General features: G+C 36.6%; 1 protein-coding gene across 3 annotated transcripts in view; it reads left to right on the top strand.

The window, feature by feature from the left end:
* Positions 1–22,386, top strand: part of MUSK (muscle associated receptor tyrosine kinase) — a 113,868-nt gene that overhangs the window by 12,252 nt on the left and 79,230 nt on the right. For all 3 annotated transcript variants that reach the window (XM_063082210.1, XM_063082209.1, XM_063082208.1), the window contains exons 2-5: positions 1,003–1,129; positions 5,758–5,909; positions 10,921–11,048; positions 12,347–12,488. In XM_063082210.1, the coding sequence (XP_062938280.1) occupies positions 1,003–1,129; positions 5,758–5,909; positions 10,921–11,048; positions 12,347–12,488 (549 nt within the window). The remainder of the gene's footprint in view (positions 1–1,002; positions 1,130–5,757; positions 5,910–10,920; positions 11,049–12,346; positions 12,489–22,386) is intronic.

Genomic DNA, 22,386 nt, shown 5'->3' with positions numbered 1-22,386 from the left:
GTTATTATAAATAATGCCGCTATGAACATTGGTGTACAAATATCTGTGTGAGTCTCTGCTTTCAATTCTTTCAAATATACACCCGGAAGAGGAATTGTTGGATCATATAGTGATCCTGTCTGATTTTTTGAGGAACTGCTATACTCCTTTCCACAGCAGCTGAACCATTTTACATTCCCACTCGCAATGCAGGAGGGTTCCAATCTATCCATATCTTCACCAACATTTGTTAGCCTTCTTTTTGATTATAGCCACCCTAGTGTGCATGAAGTGGCATCTCGGGGTTTTGAGTTGCATTTCCTTAGTGGCTAATGCTGTACAGCATCTTTTCATGTGCCTATTGGCCATTCGTATACCTTCTTTGGAAAAATGTGTATTCAGATCCTTTGCCCATTTTTTCATTTGGATTATTTGTCTTTTTTTTTATTGAGTCTCTTTTGATTCTACTCATACACAGATGTGAATTCTCTGTAAATCTGATGAAGTTTAAGCTTCAGAATCTCTCATTTGCAATAAGCCCTTCTAAGACCCTCAGCGGGCTCTAGCAATGTGCTCATTTGAACACATATTTTTACAAAACTTGGGGGAAAATGCTCTTAAACAATAATTGCTAAGAATGCTGTCCTTTTCTACTCTGATTTGCCCTCAGATTCATTTCCCTTCATGTTGATAGGTGTTGGCCATGGAAATTTTGTATTTATATGTTTATGGTTTTTTCTTTAAAGAGAGCATTGAAATTATATAACTTTGGCCCCCACAAAACCTGAATCTGCCTCTCCTCATGTAATAAATTCTAAACCCTACTCTCCTGAGAGCCTTCTCTTTTGATTCTCCATGCCTAGTTTGAAAGTAGAAACAACATTCTCTTCCTCACTTTTGGCAAATTTCTTCCCTGGGGAAGAATAATTCTCCTTCAGGTATATGATAGCTTCTGACTGTTTAAGGGAGGATTAGTAAACAACATTCTAGAATGTTCTCATTTGATTTCTCCTCTCCTTTCAGCTCCTGTCATCACCACTCCTCTTGAAACAGTGGACGCTTTAGTTGAAGAAGTGGCTACTTTCATGTGTGCAGTGGAATCCTATCCCCAGCCTGAGATTTCCTGGACAAGAAACAAAATTCTCATTAAGTAAGTATTCTGCCTTTTCCTGGTAGGAATGTCCACTGTTGCCTTGCACTTTATCTCTGACATAAATGCAACCGCAGCTCTTGGCAGTGCTAAGGTTCACCTTCTAGAACACGTAAGATGCAAATTTACTCATTTTATAAATGTAAGATCTGAATTTCAGTGAGCTTAAGAGAATTTCCCAAAGCAAAACAGTGATTTAATTGACATGGGGAGGGAGGGCTATTTCATGGCTTATTGATATGGGGACGTCAGGGAAGCCCCCAGATTAGAACCTTGAAGGGTGTTCACAGTAATTAGGAAACTCCCTGATATCCTAAGTCTGGGGAGATGTGTTCCAGAACACGCTGGGGAGTTAATAAGGACCAGCCTCATCTATTGTATTTCTAATATCATATGAAAGTAAAGTATGTTGTCTAAGAATCTGACCTTTTCTTTTCAAAGTTAGAAGGGACTCCTGTTATATAGTTATACAGTTAGGCAGCCACTCAAACAGTTAAAATTCCCATTTGGCAGATAAAAGTTATGCTATCCTTTCCTCATTACAATAGTTATATTTGATTTTAAATACTCTAAAAAAATCTGTAACAAAGTGAACTATAGGCTTTCTGGCAAGCATTATAGCTTGTGTTAGGGCTGAGTGCTGTCTTAATCCATTTGGGCTGCTATAACAATAGCACATAGACCGGGTGACTTATGAACAACAGTAACTTATTTCTCCCAGTTTAGGAGGCTGGTAAGTTTAGGTTCAAGGTGCCAGCAGATTTGATGTCTGGTGAGGGTCCACTTTGTGGTGCATGGATGGTTGTCTTTTCGCTGTGTCCTCACATGGTGGGTAGGGATGAAGGAGCTCTCCTGGGTCTCTTTATAAGGGCACCCACTGCACTCATGAAAGCTCCACCCTTATGACCTAATCACTTCCCAAAGGCCCTGCTTCCTAATATCATCACATTGAAGATTAGGTTTCAACATATGAATCTGAGGGGGACATAAACATTCAGTGTCTAGCAAGTACTTAAACTGGTATCCATAGACCAGGGTCCGTGACCTTGGATGGGGAAAAATGACATCTTTATTTTCACTAACGTGTAATTGAAATGTAGTGTTCTCTTCTATTATACATGTTGTAATATGGGAAATTCCCCTGTGCTGTGGTACTCTATCAAGAAGCTATCTGAGAAGTTCTGGAACAGGAAGGCTCACAGACCAAATTAAGATACTTGAAATAGTTTTTAGCGTCTTTTGCAATCTGGATAGGCTGAGAATTCCCCAAATATTTAAGTCCTGGTTTCTTTTTTGCTTAGCAGTTCTTCCCTCAAATTATCTTTTTCCTCTTGAACTTTTCTATAAGCAGCCAAAAGAAGCTGGGCCACAGCTTCAAAACTTTGCCTGGGAATTTCCTCAGCTAAATATCTGAGTCCATCATTTACAAGTTTTGTTTTCCGTACAACTGCAGGACACCATTTAGCTAAGCCTATCTGCCACTATATAGCAAGCTTTCCCTTTCCTGTGTCATCCAGCAATGTACTCCTCATTTCTGTCTGAGCCCTCAACAGCAGTGCTTTTAACATCCATATTTCTACAGTCTGCTCATGGTAATTTAGATATTCTCAAAGATGGCTTCGATTTTCTCTACCATACTCCTCACTTCCTTCTGAGTCCTCAGTAGCAGAATCATTAACATGAGTATTTCTACTGACAGTCTCTTCAAGGAAATCTGGGCTTTTTCAATCATGCTTCTCAAAATTCTTTCAGTTTTACCCATTCCCCAATTGCAAAGCCACATCCACACTTTCAGGTATCTGTTGCAGCAGCACCACACTTCCAGATATCAAAACCTGTATTTATTTTCTATTGATGCTATAACAAGTTACCACAAACTTAGTGGCTTAAAACAGCATGAAAGTATTATCTTATAGTTCTGGTGGTCACAGTATGAAATAAATCTTGCTGAGCTAAAGTGAAAGTGTTGGCAGGTCTGAGTTCCTTCTGGAGGCTCTAGAGGAGAGTCTGATTTCTTGTCTTTTCCAGCTTCTAGAGGCCACTTGCATTCCTTGGCCGCTTCCTCCATTTACAGAGCTAGCAATTCCATCACCCTGACCTCTGCCAATGTTGTCATACTTGTTCTGACTCTTCTCCCTCCTCTGACTCTTCCCCTTCCCTCTTTCATCATTTAAGGACTCTTATTATTACATTGGGCTCATCTGAATAATCCAGAATATGCTATTTTAAGTTTCTTAACATCTGCAAAATCCCTCCTGCTGTGTAAGGTAACATATTCTATTATCCTGCTTACCGCACATATTTGGCATAAAGAACCCTTATTTATTATTATTTTTTTAATAGTAACTAAATAGCAGCTAAAGATGAAGAAGCACATTTCAAAAACCCAGCAATCCCACTCCCAGGTGTATACTTTATTAAAATGTGTATACACATATACAAGGAAATATGTACACAATTAGTCACTGCAACACTTTTTGCAATTAGGAAACATTGGAAACCATCTAAATGTCTGTTGCCAGGAGCAATAATAAACTGAAGTTTATTCATACAACATAATACTACCTACAGCTTAGTTAAGATCTAAGAACTAGTGATACATTTACCTATCATCCAGTCCTCTATCTCTTAACCTCCCATTTAATTATTTCTCTCTTTTACCTTCTTTGATGAATTCAGATCTAGTTTCCTGTATTAGTTAGGGTTCTCCAGAGAAACAGAATCAGTAGGATATATAGTCACTGCATCATGACATTTCAGTCAACAATGAAGTGCATATACAATAATGATTCCATATGATTATAATGGCTATACCATATAGCCTAGGTGTGCAGTAGGCTATGCCATCTTGGTTTGTGTAAATGCACTCTATGATGTTCACACAATGGTGAACATTTCTAAGGATGCATTTCTCAGAACATATGCTGTTGTAAGGCAATGCATGACTCTCTCTCTGTCTCTCTCATATATTATATATAAAATACAAAAGTGCTTCAAAAAGTTCATATTTTCCATGCACTTTCTGAAGTACCATAATATTATATATATTATATACTGTATATAATATCTATTTGTGTTTTTTATTGGAATGTAATTGATAGTACATATCTGTGGGGTACAGCATTGAATATCAATACCTGTGTGCAATACGTGATGCTCAAATCAGGATAATTAGTATATTCAACATTACATGATGTAACTGTGTTTTGTGGCTCTTCACCAATTTATGCTAACCCCCACCCCCACCCTTTCCCACTTCTGGTGATCTCAGTTCTGTTCTCTCCTTTTGAAAGTTCAAGGAGTTATTGTGATTGTTGTGTCTTTCTTTTTTATTTTATTTATTTGTTTCTTTTAATCTCACTTATGAATGAGATAATACAGTATTTCTCTTTCTGTGCCTGTCTTATTTCACTTAACATAATTTTTTCTAAGTTTATCCATGTTGGTGTGAATGACAGAATTTCATTCTTTTTCATGGCAGAGTAATATGCCGTTGTTTGTATATACCATATTTCATTATCCAGTCATCTGATGATGAACATTTAGGTTGGTTCTAACTCTTGACTATTGTAAACAGAACTGCAATAAACATGGGAGTGTAGATATCCCTTTGACAAGGTGACTTCCATTCCTTTGGGTATATACCCAGCAGTGGGATTGCTGGATCATATGGCAGTTCTATCTGTAGTTGTTTGAGGAATCCCCATATTGTTTTCCCTAATGGCTGCACCAATTTACAATCCCACCAACAGTGTGGGAGAGTTCCCCTTTCTCCACATCATTATTCTCTGTCATTTTGATAATGGCAAGTGTAACTGGGGTGAGATGATATCTCAGTGTGGTTTTGTTTTGCATTTCCCTGATGCTTAGTGATACTGAGCATTTTCTTCATGTATTTTTGGTCATTTGTACATCTTCCTTTGAGAAATGCCAATTTAGCTCCTTTGCAAGAAGCTTTTTTGTTTTTTGCTTTTTTGCAAATAAGGATTTAGTAAAAGAAAAAAACCTCATATTTATGTTGATGCTTCTCCTCAAATTTTTTTCCGTTGCCCTAATTCCCTTCTCAATGAACAATTTGTATGTAATTAAATAGATGATATATGTAAAGTGTAAAGTTTTAGAGGTTGAAGCTGTTTTGCTTCCTTATATATCCTGAGTAACTAGGACTGGGCCTGGCACTTCTTAGGCACTCAATAAACATTTGTTTAATGAAAGAATAAGTATTAAATTACTAGTTAGTTACTTTTATAAATGTTTATCACATCTATATGTGTCATGTTCATTACTGGTTGCTTTTTCCCAGTAATAATGGGGAGAAGACTAATCTATCTTGGTTATAATGTACTTTCCTGAATACAGTAAACTTTACACTTTGTCTTATCAGTTGACATTACCCTTTGAAAGCATTTTTGAAGCACTCAGTGATGCTTTGATTATTGAAGCATAGGAAAGACTGGAATATAATATAAGCTTTATATTACCAAGTAAGATTATTCTATTATTCAGAACTCACTCAAGCTTCTTCTCACCTTTATTCTGCTTCATTGACAAGTCGGTTTGATCAGTTAATCATAGCTGAAAAAGCACAGATGACTCATTAATTTGCCATTTTCCTCTGTGACCTACAGGCTCTTTGACACCAGGTACAGCATCCGGGAGAATGGGCAGCTCCTCACCATCCTGAGCGTGGAGGACAGTGATGATGGCATCTACTGCTGCATAGCCAACAACGGCGTGGGAGGAGCTGCTGAGAGCTGTGGAGCTCTGCAAGTAAAGATGAGTGAGTGCGGAAGGGAATCACCTACTGATTTCAAAGTTAGCTTGGTACACTTTGAAACAGCCAGTAAATACAGCCTCCCTCACACCTGGAGGTTCAGCAGCAAAACAAGTTCAAGTTCAGAACACAACTTTGAGGCCAGTTAATTCCACACCTCTTATTCCTGTCATCAACCACCACCCTAAAGCATGCCTCTGAGTTCTCTATCCTCTCCCATTTTCTTGCCTTCACACAGTTCTTTATTTTTTCCACTCTGGCTCCTTTCACTGGAGAACCTCCTTCTGAATCCTTTACCTTGTGCCTTTGAAACATAATTTCCTTACACCAAACACCCTTTTATCTCTAACCTCGATTTTAAAAAAAATGATTATGCATATTCATGGGGTACAAAGCTGACCATCACTGCCTGTGCCCAAAATGTGATGGTCAGATCAACACTATCAGCATGCCCATTACCACAAATTGTGATTATTCCTCATGTCCCCCACGCAATTAATCCCTGACTTCCCTCCTCCTCCCCTTACCCTGGCCCCCAGCAACCCTTGGTATGCTCTCTCCACCTGCAAGTCTGATGCACCATTTGCACCACTGTGGTCTTTCTTTGCCTCCTTCTTTCTCTCTTATCTCCCACTTAGTGAGGACATGTGGTATTTTTCCCTCTGTGCCTAGTTTATTGCACTTAACATAATTTTCTCCAAGCTCATCCATGTTGTTGCAAATGGCAGAATCTTATTCTTTTTTTATGGCAGAGTAGTATTCCATAGTGTATATATACCACATTTTTCTTATCCGATCATCCATCATGGACATTTAAGTTGCTTCTATATCTTGGCTATTGTAAATAGAGCTGCTAACATTTTTGCAGACACTTCTACTCTTTTGCATTCTTTCAATTGATTTTCTTTTTTTTATTATTATTAACTTTTTTCAAAATACCTTAACATGTAATTGTATATATTTGTGGGGTATAGTATGTTGTTTCAATACATACATATAAAAATTGATTTTCTTATAAGTGGATTTCTGCTTAGGTGGAAGCTGTTCAGTTTTCCCCACCTCATGGCTATAAGGCTAGCAAGTACTGATGGTTAATCTCCAAGCCCTCGTTGCTGCTTTTAAGCCATTATGTTTTGTATTTCTGTGCAAAACCTTTCCTCTCATGAAGGCTTATGCCATGTGACCCTTCTCTTCTGTAACTATATTCATTGTGTCATCTACTCACTTTTAGGCATTTCCTTTTATTTATCAAAGACTTTGATTCCAGACTCATCATCTGTCTATCCACCCCTACTCCTGCCATCATCCTAAGGGATTTTAACAGTCATGAAATAGAACCACTAGCCACTTCATCCTCACAGTTCCTTAACCTCTACCAATCCAGTGACATTTGTCTTAACTCTTTATCAGCCTATCCAGTCAGTGACCCACACTTGGCCTTGTTACTCCTTGTACAAGTTTGCATTTAAAATCTTAAGCTCCTGTATATCACTCCCTGACCATGGATACTTCTTTGTCCAGCTTTGTCAGATGAGGAAAACAGTTGACCAAGTACAAGGATTACTTATCTCCAAGTAGAAGACACAAACTCCCACTGTCACTTTCTCAGTTAACAACAGTGTCTAAGTGTCTCTTCTTATTCTCTCCATCCTGCTACACACAATCACCAACATAACCATGTTCTGCTGCCCTTCATTCCTCTCTGTTCTACTTTCCATTAACTCCTGATCAGGATTCTATTTCCTTCCATGCTTAGTTCTCTCTCCTACCTGCTGGTGTATTATCACTTTCTTACCAACATCCTCAGATCTCATGACCTCTTGCACTGCACGCACTTGCTGCTTGCGAACTGTCAACCTTGCAATGATGTAACCTTTATTTTCTCTTCTCTAATACCACACTATTGAAGGGGAAAATCATGTAAACCTACATATTGGCTCTGTACAAATTAGCAGAATCCATCTGTAACTGAGACCTTTGTTTATTAGGTTTTTGTGTTGTTTTTCATCACTGTTTCTTATCTTGTTGTTTTGCTGGAAGAAATCATCGGGTACTTTTTTCAGTGTGTTTTCTGAATCTTTGCATGGCTGAAGGTCTTTACTTTGCCCTCCCCTTTGAATAGTAATGTTGCTGGTATACAATCAGAGTTTAAACATTCTTTTCCCTTAGCTTTTAGTAGACAGTTATTCACTATCACATGATGTAACCTATGTTGCAGATGAGTCTTTATCTTATTTCTTTAAAGGTAAGTCACGTCTTCTTTTTAAAAATTCTAGGATGTTTCTGTTTATTTCTGTAGTTCACAAATTTTACTAATTAACAAGAAAATGTTAGGTGTTTGTTTTCTTTTTTATTTCTACTCAGTTTTAGGTAAGCCTTTTGATCTAAAGACCAAAGATTTTTTCAAAATGAGGTACATTTTTTCCCTATCATTTCTGTGTGTCTTCATTCTCTCTGTGCTCTTATTTTTGAACTCTTAACAAATATCAGGTCTCCTTTTTCAATTGTTCATGACTCCAGATTTTTTCCCTCATATTTTCTACATCTCTTGATATTCTCCCTTCTTGGAGATTTCTTTAACTTTTTCTTCCATATTACAAATTTTGTCTTCATGATGACCATACTGTTGTTCTGCCTTTCTATTGAGTATTTTGATCTTAAAAACAATATTTTTAACTTCTAAATATCGCTTTTCCTCAGATTTCTCTTTTGTTCAAAGCAAACTCCACTTCTTGTATGACACAATATTCATTCAAGCTTTTCTAAGGATATCACTAATGCATTTTTTTAATTTTCTTTTTTTCCTTACTTTATTTTTATTTCCTGCAGAATAAATTTGATTTTATTTTAGATCATGGATTTTATGTGTTTTTTTTCCCTCAGATGTCTGTTAATCTGTTATATTTGGTTATGAACACAATGGAGTCTTAGATTAATTAGAATAGGAAGCTAGTGAGTGAAGTGGGACTTTGCAGGAGGGCTGATTTGGTACTTATTGTGAGTAAATAAGTGGGAGTGTGCCCACAAGCAGACTTTTTCAGCACATGGAGCAACAAAAGAATCAAGTAAGGTAGCTGGGATAGTCTCATTTGCTAAATGATGAAGACTTGATACTGAGGACGAAGCACCTTTAAGTATTTCCTTGCTTTGTAGCACTACCTCTCTTTTGAATGCCACTAGTATTCTCTCTGGCACGAATGTTCTTGATCTTGATTTTATATTAAATCATCTTTTCTTCTGTTTTTTCCACCCTCTCCTTAAGAGACCTCACCCATCCATGTGGGTACACACTAGTGTGGCCATCCCAATTGTGAATTTTTTGGAATGCTTTCACTCTGCTTGGAAAGAGCTGCTTCATGAAACCCCCAAGATTCCCCACCCCCATCACTACTCTAGCTATCCTAGGCCCTCCCTTGGGAACTTATCCCCCTCAACTTTCTTATGGTTCATCAACTAAGGGCTCAGTGCTGGCACAGTAGGACACTTCCAGCTTCTGTTTAAAAATGACCAATTCTGATTGGTCAGTACTCATGATTCTACCATGAATCGTGTTCCCTTAGTGGGGATTCATGACTCATTCCTACTCTACTGTATATTCAATTTCCTGCAAGGGTTCTTCTTACCCCTTAGCTAACAGATGACCAAGACATCTATTTCACTGAGAAGATAGGAATCGTTTGCTTTAAACAAAGGTCTTCCACCTATGATATTATCTGTGACTCAGGTTTACCATAGGGATCTTGCTCAGGGAGCTCAATATAAGAGATAGATAACACTCTCTTTGACGGTCACAAAAATATCAACTCCTAAATTAAGCTTTTGACAGTTGTATGACAAGGCAACCCAACTGAGGTGCCTGGCCAGTTTCTAAACATAGGTATTTACCATTGTTGATTAGATAGAAGGCAAAGTGACAAAGCTGATATTCTCCTATAACATGTTTTAGAGCTGGTCTTGTATTTATGCCAGAATGCAGGACTGTACCAACTCTAAATCTAGGCCATAAGTGCCTAGATTAAAAACCAATAGGCCATGTAGTCTTTGCAAATGTCACTTACAACCACCACCAACCTCTTCCCCACACTCCTCCCACACACAAAGTAGAAGAAAAAATAAGTCCTATTTCATGCTGTCTTCTGCTGAAGTAACAATTGGTTATGACACATGACCTGAAAGAAATAAAACGCACCCATTTCTCAGTAGTCTCTCCTGCAAAGATAGTCCTCAGTTCTGTATCTGTAACATGAGATCCCTAAGGACACACATGTAGTTTTACTAATTTTATGAATATTTCAAGTACTAGAATAACTGGCATCTCAAACATCAATCCTTCTGTATATTAGATTTAATAACTTCTTCCTTCAAAAGCTTCATATTGGAGAATAAAAATTGGCTGACATAAACTATTTCTTCTGAAAGAGTAACTTAAAAGTGACAGAACAGTAAATTACACAAATTTGCTTTGCAGAATTGATTTCCTACAAATTGTATGGCAGAATTTCTTCTGATAACTAATATAACATCTGGTTTGCTTTCTAGAGGATAAATGAATTTTATTATTAAACGTCAAATTTAATAGTCAAGTTAAGATGGAAATTAAAGGGAAAGGTCATAATTCAAAAGTAAATAGAAATATCCTTATATCAAAAATTTCTTTTCAAATGTTTTCATGTCTATCAGTATGAATTAAATAATTTTGAATTGTTATGGTGATAGCTTATGTTAATCAACTTTTTATTAACTATCTTTCTAAGTGAAGAATGTTATGGTAACTTTACACTCCTAATATGTTTTATAAATTTATATTTTGTAAATAAGATTTTAATAAAGCAGAGATAACCTGAGCTTTTTAAATGAGTTTCTGTTTGAGATTCACTAAAAACTTAGCATTTAGTGAATTTTGTAATATTATATGCCTAAAATGATTCTTTAAATGGGTATTAAATAGAAAGTTAGAAACTCTAAGTTTAATACAGTCATATTGCTTTTTTAGTTTTGAATTTTTATTTCCCTTTAGAACCTAAAATAACTCGTCCTCCCATTAACGTTAAAATAATAGAGGGATTAAAAGCAGTTCTACCATGTACTACAATGGGCAATCCCAAGCCATCAGTGTCCTGGATCAAGGGAGATAGCGCTCTCAGGGTAAGTATTATTGTGATAAAATATGTATATAAAACATGTTTTAAAATACAACAATCCTTTGCATGCTTAGTTACATGCTTACAAACTTCTAGCATAAATTTTTTTTATATACATTTTAACCAAACTTAAATATTTCCATTCCCATAATTGCAAACTGCAAGACATTCCGGTTGGGGCTGACTGGGGAAAAGAGGAGATGGGAACCAGAACTGCTGGGAGTGGAAAAGAAGGCAAGCAAAAGCAAAGCTGGAGCCTTTATTGTTTGTTGGTTGGCTGAATCATTTGGGTATTTTTAACACTGAATTTTTGAGACTTGGGATAAAAATGATGACACTAAAATCCAGGCTTTACAACTGGCAGTTGGAGGAGAAATGAGGTTTGGAAGAAAAGAAACAGGAACATCTAGAGAGAAGTTAGAGCAGGAAGGCTCCGGACTGGGAAACCAACACCTTGACAAATGCTTCCTCACTCAGAAGAGTAGTCAAATTAAAAGTTTATTCCTCATATGCTGATTTTTTACTGCCTCTGTATCTTCCCCACATTTACTGATAAATTATTATACAGCATAACCATTGTCTCTTTCCATCTTTGTATCCCCTGAAGGTGAGATGTCAAACTATGTTTTTCACCTGACTATGCCCAGCATATTCTGTGGGGAGTACATTGGCATTAATATATATCAATTAATTGAAATAAAATATAAAATTGATTGGCTTTGTTTTATTTAAAATAAAATAAATAATGCTAATTTTAACAATAATCCTTGTAATTCTCTGGCTTTCCTTTTATTATTAATCTTGGAGCATTTTCTACAATGAAAACAAGGGTGGCTCTATATATCTTACTGAAGTTAGAGTCCAAAAAGAGAAGATAAATGTAATATTTTAACTTCAAAGAGCAACTTTTATATTAATTATGAAACTATCCAGCTTTTCAAGGGACATGTATTCTCCTAAGGAGACTGTATAGAGTGTGTCATAAATACAATAGATTTATAATACAATGCATTTAATCAAAAAGACTTGGGTGTGACTTCTAGGAAGTCAGGCATGCTCTATGTCCCCATGTGATGAAAGGAAATAAAAATAAACTCTATCTCAAGGGATCATAGTGAAGGTTAATTAGATAATAATGCACCATCTCATTTAATATTGTATGTTATATGTAGTAAATGCCCAGTAAAGATTAAAATAATATTTTTGATGATAACAGTGATGATGATGACTTGATGAAATATGGCAAATATATCCTCAATAGAGCCGTGGACATTTTCAAGTTCATATTCCTATCTCTGGCAGGAAAATTCCCGCATTGCAGTTCTTGAATCTGGGAGTTTAAGGATTCACAATGTGCAAAAGGACGATGCGGGACAATATCGATGTGTGGCAAAAAACAGCCTTGGGACAGCGTATTCCAAATTGGTGAAGCTGGAAGTGGAAGGTAAGGAGCTGCATTCCTTTCCAGTACAGTGTGATCAGAGGTCCTCGCATTTTACTGTGAAGACTGTGCTTTAGCTTGAGGGAGAAGAGATGTAGGTAGTACAATTCCCTTAACTGTTTAAGACTTTAGACCCTAAAGTCGAGACTATGAGAATAGAAAAGAAAAGTTGAAAAAAGAAAGAAATTTTCACTGGTATAAAAGGCTATATTCTATCTATTCCCACAATCACTGGTAATTCAGACCAACAGACTAAATTCACTATGATATTAAAACAGTAGGACACCGTTTTGGAACTTCTGCCTGGTGGGGACAATTCGCTCTCATTTATAAATTTGGACACAATAATTCTATCATTTTTAGGATCTAGAATGACTTTTAAAAAGATACAAGGGGAAAAGGTTACTTTTTTTCAGATTGTATTCTGTCACAAAGGTTTGAGACAAATAAAATACTAACTCAAAGTATATTACCAAAAATGATCTTAGTTCTATGAGTTATGTTGTCAAAATATTTTTAAAATTTTTCTTTAAAACATCAACTAATTCAACAACTCAGCGTGAAAGGTCTTCACTGAGAAATCAGACTCCAAACAGGTCTAGTTGATGCGACATATTTAGTAAAAACTAAAATTGCATCACATTTTGCATAAAAATAGGAATGACCAGCACACTTGTACTGGGTGATTAAACTGAGCACAAGACCTTTCCCAGCTCCTCTTGTTACAGGCCATACAATCAACACCTCTGGTTCTTAGTTTTCTCATCTGTACAGTGGGGTTTGTTGTATTTAATGAAGTAAGGTGTTCATAGTGTTTAGCAGAGTGTCTGGTACTTTGTACACACCCAATAAATGTTGGCTATAAGAATTATCACCTATTTTTTCTGCTTTCTCTTATCTGGTTGATAGTGTCGGGCTATCGCATACCAGCACAAATTGTAGTACAAGCAGAAAAGGCTTCAAGGTTTCCCCACATCTTACTTTGATCCCATCCTACTTTCCTTAAGCCAGAATCTATCTTTTTCTGCACCTTTTCCTTCTCACTCACACAGTTTTCTATTAGCTCCTTAAAGATTTTTTTTATTTCTTAGATGGACCTTCCTCTCACAGCTTTAATGATCTCATTTCCCACACTTGTCCCTAATTGAAGTAGTATTTTTATTATGTCATTGCATTGATCATTCATAAAATTTCCACTAACTCATCACGGTAAAGAATGAGGTTGGTGGGAATAGTGGCTGTCAAAATATAAAGATATATTAGTATTTTCAGCATAGTTGTTATAATTTAATATCTTCTAAATCATCAGTGCTACTTAAAGCTCCGTATGCAACAACCAGTTGATGTGACTTAGTCAGTGAAAACTACATACACATACAAGCACACTCAGACATGCATTTAGACACATTTTCTACCCAGATTCAGTGTTTCCTTGAGCTATCTGAGGAATGATGCAGAATTATGCTATCCATTTGTATAAAATACCACAAGGAGTTTTCTTCTTCAAGATATTCAGTTACAAGCCCTTTAATTATAATACTGATCATTTAGGTCACTATGTTCATAGGTATTAAAACAAGTTGTTTCAGCTTTGGCCTAGAGAAAATGATCAGACTCTCAATTAGTCGGCTTCCAATTACACAGTTTGGTCTTGCCTTGCCCTTTAATTTTATATCATGCCTATCAGTACAACTGACTTCTGCCTTCTCTCTTCCTAACGTTTGAATGCTCATCCTCATGGCTTTAACAGTTAATATATGCTAGAGAGTTTATTAAACTTGCCAGTTCTGAGAGCCCATAATATCATTTGAAGTCACTCTAACAGTAAATAAGATGATCATTTTACTGCACATGTCCATTTCTACCCCCATCTAATTTCTATTTTAAAAGCCAAACTAGGGCCGACCCCGTGGCTCACTCGGGTGAGTGCGGCGCTGGGAGCGCAGAGGTGCTGGGTGCGCCACGGCCGTGGGTTCGGATCCTATATAAGGATGGCCGGGGCGCTCACTGGCTGAGTGCGGTGCGGGCGACACCAAGCCAGGGGTTGCGATCTCCTTACCGGCCACAAAAAAAAAAACAACAAAAAAAGCCAAACTATGTGACATGCTTAGCATAGTTGCTGGTCCGTTATAAGTAGTTAACAAACATTGTCTAACATAATTATTATTACAATTAACATATAAAAATTGCAGCAAATCTGTTTTGGCTTTGGAAGCTCTGAAGGGTTTGACTCCACTTGAATAAACAGTTGAGTTATTTCCACAAGATATATTGCAGACATGACCTATTTAAAGGAAGGGCCAACTCAACCTACCTCTCAGAACAAGTGAGAAAGCAAATCCATGTTCTCATATGTGGGAGCTAAGAAAAGTGAGCTCATAGAAGTAGAGGGTAGAATTGTAGTTACCAGAGACTAGGAAAGGTAACAAGGAGAGAGTTATAGGGAGAGGTTAACAGATGCAGAATTACATCTAGACAGGAAGAATAAGTTCTAATATTCAGTAGTAGTTCTAGCTGTCTATAATTAACAATAATTTATAGCATATTTTCAAATGGCTAAAAAAAAGGAGTTCAAATGTTGTCATCACAAAGAAATGATAAATGTTTGTGTTTGTGGACTAATTAGCCTGATTTGATCATCACACAGTGTATACATGTATGGGAATATTACTCCATATCCCATAAATATATACAGTTATTATATGTCAATTAAAAATAAAATTTAAAAAAGGTTAAAACAGTGACATATAGAATTACTGATGGGACTGTATATCTCATGCATGGTCCAGCATGGGTGTCATTCTTAAAAGATGAGCATTGGGATGGCTAACATTTTAAAATCTACCATTGATGCTAAATGCTTTACATGGATTATCTTGTTTAATCCTCACTAGGGGGTCTGTGAGGAAGGTCGTGTATTGTGCCATTTTAGGAAAGTGAGGAACAGAGAGGACAGCTAACTTACACAAAGCTGCACAGATAGCAGCGTCTACTGAGAAATGTGGAATATTGTCTGTTCGATTAGAGAGCAAGACAGTCCTGCATGACATAGTCTAGAGCAGCGTCAGAATAGAAGTGAGGGAAGAAGCCAAAATTCTGTAAATGAAGAAGAAAGTAGGACTTTAAAGAAAAGAGATAGTGGGTGTAGACAGATTTTTCAGTAATTTTGACAGAGAAAGCGAAGGAGTCAAAAATAGTGCAGTAGCTGAGGTATACACAGCATGTAGGTAGTGTTGTTTTGTGAGATTTCTCCTAAAAGACTAAAATGTTAAAAAATATTGAAAAAAATTAATGAGAAAAAGCCCTCAGAGAAGGAAAATTTAAACATACAGAAGAGAGGGGAAATATTCTAGGAATGTGGTGCTTGAGAGTGCTCAAGGGGTGTGTGTATTCACGGTCCAAGTGAAACAATACACTTTACACAGAGGATGACCACAGGGCCTGGTTTTCCCAGGATGGTTCTGGTTTACACCTGTTGTCCTGGAGTCATTATTAATAGAGTCCCTTTTTTACTTTCAAAAGCATCCAGGCTTCCCTGATAAATTATAGTCATGCTCCTTAGACAGGAGGAGAAAATTTCCTTCCCGGTCATAGGAAGAAAGGAGAGAAGGGGCATTTTCCAGAATAAATCAGTTCATAAATTTGGTGGATGGAATTTGAGAAAGCTCTGTTCTCATGATCTCTATTTCCTCTAGGATGTAGAAAGTAAGGGTATCTTTTGAAAATACTATTGTAAGGGGGCTGAGGGAGGAGGTGGGGATGAGAGGAGTGGAAAGGTTTTAAAAATAACTGTGGGATGGAAGCGATGACTCACAGGAAAACTAGAATTGCGGGCAAGTTAAGGTTTTAGTAGAGGACAGGACCGCAAATATGGAGCGTCATCAATCTGCATGGTTGCAGGGGATTTCCCCCCAGTGTGGCTCTGCTGTACAGGTAGATGTTCAGAAAAAGTAGAAAACTAAATTCAAAGTCAAGGCATAAGTGTTGAAGTTTTTCCAGGAAGGAAAACAGAGCAAAGGCTTTGAACATATTGCAAGAGAGTGATTGAAGCAATAAATCAGGGACTCGTTATGTACCAAATACACCTACGATTTAATATTTAAATACCAAATATCCTAGGATTTAAACCTGGGATTATACACTATAGCTCCAGCAAGAGGACAGACAAGGTAATATGAAAGTCTTCCTACCACAAACACCCAGAAATTCAGGGTTAGTCATATAACTCATAAAAATAAAATGAATAGTATTCCATGGTGTATATATACCACACTTTCCTCACCCAATCATCTATTGATGGACATTTAGGTTGGTCCTGTATCTTGGCTATTATAAACAGAGCTGCAATGAACATGGGAGTGCAGGTATCCCTTCGACATGATGATTTCCATTCCTCTGGGCATATACCCAGAAGAGGGCTGCCATAAAAAAGAATGAAATACTCCCATTTGCAACAACATGGATAAACCTTGAGAAACTTACGTTGAGTGAAATAAGCAAAACACAAAGGGATAAATACCACATGTGCTCACTCATATGTGGGAGCTAAGAGAGAAAGGAAGGAAGGAAAGAAAGACCACAGTAGTGCAGTGGTCTTACAGAGGGAGGAGCATTCCTAGGGCTGCAAAGCGGAGTGGGGAGGAGGTTGGGGGACAATTGGGTGGGAACACAGGGTATAAAAGCAATTTCTGGTAATTTGTATCTCATGAATATTCATAATAATAAATAATAAAATAAAATAAAATGAATACAAGAGCCAGAAATGAATAAGAATTAGGGGTAGGAGAGGGGAGTAAGGGAAGAATTGGTAAAGGGCTATAAAAAACAATTACATTGTATAATGTTGAATATACTAATTATCCTGATTTGAACATCACATACTGCACACAGATATTGATATTCAACTCAGTATCCCACAGATATGTATGATCAACTATATTTCAATAAAAAAATTATTTCAAATGAAAAGTTAAAAATATTATTTTTCAGATTTCTTTTAAATTGACATGTAATAATTTCTGGGGTACAGAGTGATATTTTGATACATGTATACAATGTGTAATGACCAAATCAGAATTAGCATATTCATTACATCAAACATTTATCATGTCTTTGTGTTGAGAGCATTTGAAATTCTCTCTTCTAGCGATTTGAAAATATGCAATGAATGATTGTTAATTACAGTCACCTAACAGTACTAGAGAACACTGGACCTTATTATTCCCACCTAGCTGTAAGTTTGTATCCATTAACCATCCTCTCCCAATCTCCCCTCCCCCCAACTCTTCCTAGCCTCTAGAAACCACAATTCTACCCTCTATGAGCTCAACTATCTTAGCTCCTATGAATGAGAGCAAAAAAAGTAATATTTTTAAGGTAGTGCCTTTTTTATTGAAGGTCCTCTTTCAGTATGTTGTTTCAGCTATATGAATATACATTTTTTTCTCAATAGAGCTTTTTGTTTTCAATTAAAAATGCAAATCACCTTTAAAAAATGAATAAGAATTGAAAAAACAGAACAGTAAGCTAATGGGCTGGTTCCCCATAGTCCTGGAGGTGATGGGAGTGGCGCCCATCTCCATAACCTGGGAAATTTGTTTTACGACCTTTAAAAGGGCAGGAGACAATGTCTTGGGCCCAAGTGAAGTAGCACTGAGACACTTGTGTAAAGCCAAGAACCACAGAAGTGCAAAGATGAGCCAGAAAAAATTCCATCCATAGGCACAAAAAGACAATACAAAGGCTTGTCTGTCTTTATCTGAGTTCTAGCTGTGAGGGAGAAATAAACAGGTCTTTTTATGAATGAATATTCAACACTCAGGACTAAACCTCACGTAGGTTTGATACTGAATTAATGCCATCACCACACTCTGGTAATCCCCAGATGGATAAAATAATATAAAAATTGGTCCCAGAGATGGATGTATATGTATTAACTTCTAAAAATATCCACCATACCTGTGACTTGGGTCTGTTGTCCATCTCTGAGCCTCAGTTTCCTCATCTCTAACACCAAGATAAAATCAGCACCTACCTCTTAGGTTGTGATTATTAAATAACTAATATAGACAAAAAGTAAATACTATATAATTATTTGCATTTTTATTATTTATTTTATTTACTTAGTATTTTTATAGTGTTTACCATGTATAAGGTACTGTTTTAAGTGCTTTAGAAATATTAATTCATTATCAATATAATATATTCATATTCATAAGAGAAAAAAGTCAATTAAAGAGCAGTATATGTTATATATTATATATTAGAGAGTGTGTGTCTGTATATACATAAGTATATGTATATATTAAATGCTTAATAGTCATCATCTCTGCATATAGAATTACATGGGAGTTAACTTCTGCTTTATACTTTATATAGCTCTGTATTTTAGAACCTTCATAAAGAGACCTTTATAATTAGGAAGAATTAATACATGCATTTATGCTTTGGGAAAAATATTTCTTTCAAAAATTATACTATTTTGATAAAGTGACATGAACCTTTCTTTTCATGGGTTTGACGTGTTATTTTTGCAGTTCTGTTGCTCTATTCTTCTCAGGACAAACTCAGAGATGGGAAAAGTTTTGTCAAAGGCAATTGGTCCCCATGTTGATTAGGTATTCGTAACACTGGCTATTGACTGAGGAAAGTTAGGGGTGGGGACACTGATGAACAGCACATGGAACATCCCATCTCCTTAGGGATGGAATCGACTCACAAAGACAGTAAGCTTGAGGCCTGCAAGATGAAGTAAATGGAGCTACCTAGATGAAGTGAAGGGGGTCAGAGAATGGCAGCTACTGGGGGATTCTCTACCCATTTGACTCTTTCTGACTTATGGGCATAAATCTGGAATTTATGATTCTACAGTGGTTTGAAAGGGGAGAGATTGGATAAGGGGCATAAAGAATAAGTATGATTTGTAAAATGAAGATGCTAATAAAAGTAAAAAAAATTTTTTAAATAAAAAATAAAAAAAACCTTCTAAATCAAAAAAAAATTCAATTTGGGTTCTGATTTCTCAGTGAACATTTTCTGCACTTCTTTGGGTGCTATTGACTTATATAAAGGGAAGAGTAAGACAAAGGTAAGTTTTCATAGAAAAGTGAAGCACCGCTAAGTGAGAACTGTATAGGTATTATTGATTTGATGTTGGCAGGGAAGTCTCTGTTATTTCCCAAATTCCATAGTCATCTGGAATGCAGAAAAGAGTTGTGAATCTTGCAACTGTGGAGGCTTTTCCTTTGGAAAGATTGACCCCTGTCTCCGGTACTTCTGCAACAATTGGCTTTAGGATAGGTTTTATGGCCAGATATAATCAGGGGACATTGTTTTGTCTGATGTCACCAAAGGAATTTACCTATCATATTTCATACATTCTAAGATGCTCCTTTTTTCATATTTTACCATACCTGGATTGCACCTCAGAATCATCGGTTTCTTGTGATCACCATTAGCTGATTTTTTTCTTTGTTTTACATTTTAATATCTCTGAAATTGAGACTTTTCTTATAGGTGCTAAAGGCAATCACACCTGGTTTGTGGCTTCTGCCCTCCAGCTAATATCATTCTAGAGAATGAATATACAGTGATAAAACAGAGATAAACCAACCATATTGATTCACAAAGCTTTCCTTATTTTTAACTAGAAATATTCCTTCTGCTTGAGATCATTTCTTTTAATTACTTCCTTACAGAAATTCTCAGTAGGATGATTCCATGTTGGATTTTTCCTTCAAAAAATTCTGTTTGCTGAATATTAGTTTTGTTAGGTGGAAAACAGAGACTAAGTTTTTTTAGGGCCACCTAAGAAGGAATCCTGTTCTAAGAGACAGTCTTGTCTGTTTCGCCAGTCCCCTTCATGCTCTGCTTTAGGTAGCGTCTGTATCTGAAGAATGATCCTTTATGTATCTGAAACAGTTTACTCCTAGTACCTCTAAAGTCCAGGAAGACAGACTCTCAGTGGCAGAGGGACGTGACACGGAACGAGCTGATTTGAATGGTCGGGCTGGAGTTTTCATGGAGAGGTTGCTATTGTGATCTCTTTAGACAACCTCTGAAGTGCAAGTTTCTGACTTTTCTTTCCTGTTCTTGACTAGAGCGTATGCTCCCTTAAATACATTATAGATATTTAATGAACACTATACCACAGAAATTAAATCTTTTTAGTATGATAATGTAATTCTTCTTGTTTTTATAGATGAAGGGGTCTTTGTTATAAGTTCTATAATCATTGGAAAAGACCCATTTAAAATTTACAACTATCTAATTTTCTTCTCTTATATTCTGTGATTTAACGATTATAAAAGAACTTATTTATTTGGGGCCGAATGTGGATCTTACTGCATTCCGTGAATATCATATTCAGATGAATCCTGCTTTGTGTATCGAAACTGATCGAGCGTCCAATACTTGAGACTCAAATTGAAATAGATTTGTTTATCCTTGGTGCTCTAAGCCAGTAAGAAAAAGATTGGGTAGAAGTGAAGCTGGAGTCCAGAGAGGACTAGCAGTCAGCAATCACCAGTGGGAAAAGGTGGCTTAGCCGCATTACAGTGCAGCCAGTGAGAGCCAGACAGGGTCTAGAAGCAGAACAGGAACAGAGGGCTTCTAGGTGGAAGGTTATTGTAGGCTTTCCTAATGTTTAAACAACTCATTTTCACCAGGCTTTGAAGGGTAGCATCCTGTCTCAGCACATGAGGGAGGCATTTTCGGGAGTAGGGAGGGAAGGCAAGTCATACAGAAAATTGAAATGTCCTCAGTGCATGAGTCTCCATCACTCATCACGGCATCCTAGTGCTGTCAGTCCAGATTCTTTGCAGTCTGAAAAGCTTCGCCATGTACCCTGAAGGCTGACCAATTCTATTCAGAAGCTTTTTTCCTGAGGATTTCTTTTTGCAGACATATGCATATGTAAGACAAGTAGAATTCCATACGACCAAAAAAAAAAGTTCATATCTATCTATCCATCTATGTCCCAGAGGTAGATGTCAATGGATATAATTATAAGAGATCAGCACTGTTTTTAAAATGTTAGACTTCTGGCTGTCTTCTTTCCTAAAGATCAAATTTCCTTGTTGCATCTACAAAAGTAGAAACAATCATGTAACGTTTACACTACATTTGATTTGCTTTTTCCTTTGTTTATGCTGCAGCTCTTAATATGACAAATGCCACAGAGAGAGGTATTTAAAACCCCAACGTGTGCTGTGCTCTCATTGATTGCAGTTTTAATAAAATTTGCAGTGGTCCTGTTCCCGGCATCAATCCTACTTTGTTTGATGCCACTAACAGGTTTGATTTGCTGTCATGAGTACGTTGTGTATATAAAAACCAAACCAAAGAAAAAGTCATAAATCATTGCTATCCCTGGGGGCTGTCATTGGGAAAATTAAATCTGCATGATTTAATAGAGTGCATGCTCTAAAAGAAGAGTTTGACCCATTGACTTTGACGTTAGGGGATATTATGTTGCAGTTTCATCTAAATAGTTCTGTAGGTCTTCCAGGGAAGAATGATAAAGTTGAAGAGCTGTCACTAAAGTTCTATAAGGAAAAAAAAAAAGTTATATAATAATTATAGAAGTGAACAGATAATGCTTCAAGTCAAAAATCAGTTATGACACCTTCAATTGCAGTGTTGAAGAAAATGTGCTTTAAAATAATTAAATTATTTAGTATAATGTTGATATTATAATATTTGAACTGAAAGGTTACTGTGACCTGAACTATGTATACTCTAATTGGAGTGAGCTTTTAATTTAATTATTCGGGTATTAACATGAGACGCACAAGTTCAAACATACATACACAGAAAAGAAACATTTCTTTGTCTTTAATGCATTAATTCATCCAACAAAGATGCATTGAGCAATGTTCCCGGTACTGTGCAAGACAGAGAA

Source organism: Cynocephalus volans, chromosome 17 (genome assembly GCF_027409185.1).
Source record: "Cynocephalus volans isolate mCynVol1 chromosome 17, mCynVol1.pri, whole genome shotgun sequence".
NCBI classification, from domain to species: Eukaryota; Metazoa; Chordata; class Mammalia; order Dermoptera; family Cynocephalidae; genus Cynocephalus; species Cynocephalus volans.
The sequence above is the reverse complement of the archived record's forward strand: the minus strand, read 5'-3'. Positions and strand labels throughout refer to the sequence as shown.